The following is a 3,716-nucleotide window of genomic DNA, read 5'->3' on the forward strand; positions in this document are numbered from 1 at the left end:
TAGTGATTCCATGAGTGCTATTAAGCTAGCATGGAATCGGGTCTTTCATGCAAAGACCAAACACGTTGAGGTGAGGTACCCCTTCACTAGGGAGGTACTTGAGGACAAGTGCATAGAGATTTTCAAGGTTCATTCAGATGATAACCCTGTAGATATGCTGGCAAAGAGTCTATCTAGTCAATGGTTTGAGTATTGTCGTGTATTGATGGGGATTGGATAGTATGTCCACTAGTTGTCCTCCCTTAAAGGCACATTGGCATTTAAGTGGGAGGTTGTGGGGGTTAAAGGCCACTCTGCCTTAACCCGGTTATGTACAATACTCAAACACATATTATATGGATGACATAGAACATTAGGGCTTTCTGCACCCACCAAAACTTGTGTGGCTCTCTCTTTTGGCTCTCCCTCTCTCTCACCTTCTTCCATTCCACTTTTGTTGTTTAGATCTCCCAGGGCAGTAGAGAGATAATATCACGACTCTAGATGGAGTGAGGAAGAGGTAGAAGAAAGGCGGATGAGGAAGGATGAGGTAGAGAGATGACATTATGACTTTGGATGGAGTGAGGAAGAGGTAGAGAAAAGGTGGATGAGGAAGGATGAGGTAGAGGAGGGAGGACGAGGTAGAGTGGGATATGGAGAGAATGAGGTAGAGGGAGGGAGAATGAGTTAGAGCGAGAGTCAGAGAAGATGAGGTAGAGGGAGGATGAGGTAGGGTGGGAGATGGAGAGAATGAGGTAGAGTGGGAGATGGAGAGACTGAGGGAGCGAGGACAATGAGTCAGAGTGAGATACAGAGAAGATGAAATAGAGGAACAGAGGGAAGGAGGATGAGAGATACTCTAGAAACTCCAAGGATCCAAGCCTTCAAGCATTCAAATGGGCTCCAAGGATCTAAGCCTCCGAGCAATGGTGTTCAAGTAGCTCCAAGCATCCAAGTGGGCTCATAGCTCGGATGGTTCTAAATCAATGGCATCCGAGAGGAATGGCACCTCCAAGTGAGGGCTCAATCGAGCTCACAGTAGTGATGGCACCTCTAGATGAGGGAAAATCTGAGTTAGACTTCCAACGAAGATGACAAATAGTAGGTTGGGTGAGGGCAGCAATGGCATACAACAAGTGATGGGAGTGAAGAACAAGAGGAAAAGGCGAGTGGGAGGCAATAGAACGCAATGGCAGTAAGAGGGGAGCAATGAGTAGGCAGTGAGAAGGAGAAAAGGGATAGGGGAGAGAGAGAGAGAGAGAGGGAGGGAGGGGGGGGGGGGGGTTAGAGTGAGAGTGAATGAGTAGGAAAGAGAGTGAGACACAGAGATAGAGTAAGAGTTAGGGGAGGGAGAGGTTGCCCTATTTTCATGGCCCCTGCTACCTGCCTTCGCTTGCTCTCCTCGGTGAGCCGCCCTGCCTTCCAAGCTCCCCTTTATCAATCTGTCGCCTATCTCCCCTGCTCCACGGTCTTTTTCTTGGCTTTAACCCATGTGTATGGCCTTGTGTGTTGCGTTTCGTTTGTGACAGGTTTCATGCCTTTGGAGCGCTGTTGACGGTACGCTTTGACAGCGGCACAGGAGCCGACCCTCGCTCTTGGACATAGCACAGCGTCTTCTGTAGTAATATATATGTGTGTGTGTGTGAGAGAGAGAGAGAGAGAGGGAGAGAGAGTGAGAGAGAGAAAGAGAGAGTATGTTCTCTGCCTAGTTTGCAGTTTGTGTATTGAGGAGCTAGATGCCAGTCGAAGGCGGCCTCCTTCTTCAGTAGGCCTTTTAGGCTATGATGCAATCGTAGCGATGTAGTCCTTTGCTATCTGTAACCGCTCGGCTGACTTTTTGAGATGTCATCACTTGTTTTTAAGTGGTGGTTTTGTTTGTTGGCCGGGACGAAGTAAACTTTCTTTGATAGCAGTTTACCCGTGTGCCTGCTTGGACTTGTGTGTTTGAACATAGATTGTTATTGTATTTTGCATCCGTAATCAGGCGCTGATACTGTTGCATATGCAGAATTTGAATGTTTACTTTCTGGCAACACTGGCAGGTATTAGAAGGTCTTTTCTATCGCCTGTGAAGGCTGAGCTTCAATCCTCTTACGTTGGCAATATCCCGAAGATGAGGCCAGCAGCTGAAATTTGCCTTACATCTCAATTTTTATGTCAGGTTTCTGCAATGAATGCGTTAACTTCGTTGACCCATGAGAATGCAAGGCACATTCTGGACCAAAGCGCAAAAAGTGTTTTATCCCGGGGTTCGGCAAGGCTCTCAGGTTTCAAATATGGAAGGAGTTTTGTTTCATCTGGCGGGCAAAACTTCAGTCTTAATGCGACGGGGAAGGCGTCTCTCTTGAACTTTTACAAGCTCAATACCAACGAGGATGGACAGGCAGCAGCCCCTAAGGCGTGGTCGAAGAGGAACTTTTCAGTAAGTAACAGTCTACAGAGTCGACCCTACTTTTGTTAATGTATATTTGTTATATGTTGACTTGAACGTATTCGACTCGGTGAAGGCGAATGCAGGGCAAGATCCAGGGTATTCCTCCCCTGATGGCCCAAATTACGAGCGGCCCACATACGAGCGGCCAACTTACGACACTGTACCGAGAAGAACTCCTGACCTGGAAGCACGGATGCGTATGAAGGCCAATAGAAGAGAAGCTATTGAGGCAAGGCATGCCATGGAGCAAGAAGATTATGTGCCGGATTTGACGAATATGCTTACAAAGGGAGCGCCGAAGACATATCAAGGCATTGTGAGGGATGTGATCAGTGTAGGCTATTTTGTCACAATGCCCAATTCCAAGAAAGAGGGTTTTCTCCCTGGAAAAGATATAGGAATTGTGGGTAGTACGGCTGCCCTGGAGAAAGTTTGGAAGGCGGGGGATGAGATCACTGTTCGGATTGTTCCTTGTTGGGATCCCGGGGCTCGTCATCTACTTTCCGTACACGTAGCACCACCAAATGAGCAACCACATGGGATAGCGCCTCGCAAGCGAACAGAAAATGAGGGGAGATAATGTGCAAATAAGATTGTCCTATCTGGTCTTGGTTCTTCGTGAACTTATCTTACATCACGAATGTATACGCTGGTACTGATCTTATGTAACGACTATATATGCTGTTTTTGCTTGAAAGTGCCTGGTGTTACTCCAATGTTTTCCAATTTGTGAAGTCTGCATTATGGCCTTGTTGATAGCTCTACATGAGCCATATTTTTACGGAATCTCGGAAGATCTGCATGTGCAATTGTGGGCCATTAGTTGGAAGATCTGTATTTGCAATTGTGGGCTATCAGGCGTCAGTTGGACTTCCTGGTCTGTAAACCGTATGTTGTACTTGTTTTCATTTTTAGTCCTAATCTTGGAATAGGCGTTGGGTCAATATCTCCTCGCTTGTAGTGCTCAATGTGTGCGCTTCACTGAGATATATTTTCGTCACAGTAGCTTGCACTTCAAATTCAGTTGGCTCAGCTGTGCCATTGCCTTCCCACTTCCCAAAGCCTGCATGAGTCATTTTGTCAATGTGCTTTTTTTATTATCTAGGCCAAGGATTTAATATCCCATTCCCATTAACTTTTGGTAATAACTGCTGTTTTGTAACTAGGCTGCTTTTACATAGAACTAGGCTGCTTTGTAAACTATACATTTATACCTTCAGGAAGGTCAGCCATTTATAACTAGCCAAAACTTATACTAGGAGAAGATTTACTTGCTATCAAAATACAGAAATGGATATTAGAT

The 3,716-nt window shown here is 46.0% G+C and overlaps 1 protein-coding gene across 1 annotated transcript; it reads left to right on the forward strand.

The window, feature by feature from the left end:
* The first annotated feature begins 1,966 nt into the window (after nt 1-1,966).
* LOC147880612 (uncharacterized) lies at nt 1,967-3,110 on the forward strand. Its single transcript, XM_087371245.1, has 2 exons — nt 1,967-2,401; nt 2,487-3,110. Exons 1-2 carry the CDS (start codon nt 1,982-1,984, stop codon nt 2,991-2,993), a joined length of 927 nt encoding a protein of 308 aa, XP_087227371.1. The 5' UTR covers nt 1,967-1,981; the 3' UTR covers nt 2,994-3,110.
* The last annotated feature ends 606 nt before the right edge of the window (nt 3,111-3,716 follow it).

Source organism: Dipteris shenzhenensis, chromosome 32 (genome assembly GCF_047967505.1).
Source record: "Dipteris shenzhenensis isolate YYH24624 ecotype China chromosome 32, Dip_SZ_1.0, whole genome shotgun sequence".
In the NCBI taxonomy this organism is placed as follows: Eukaryota; Viridiplantae; Streptophyta; class Polypodiopsida; order Gleicheniales; family Dipteridaceae; genus Dipteris; species Dipteris shenzhenensis.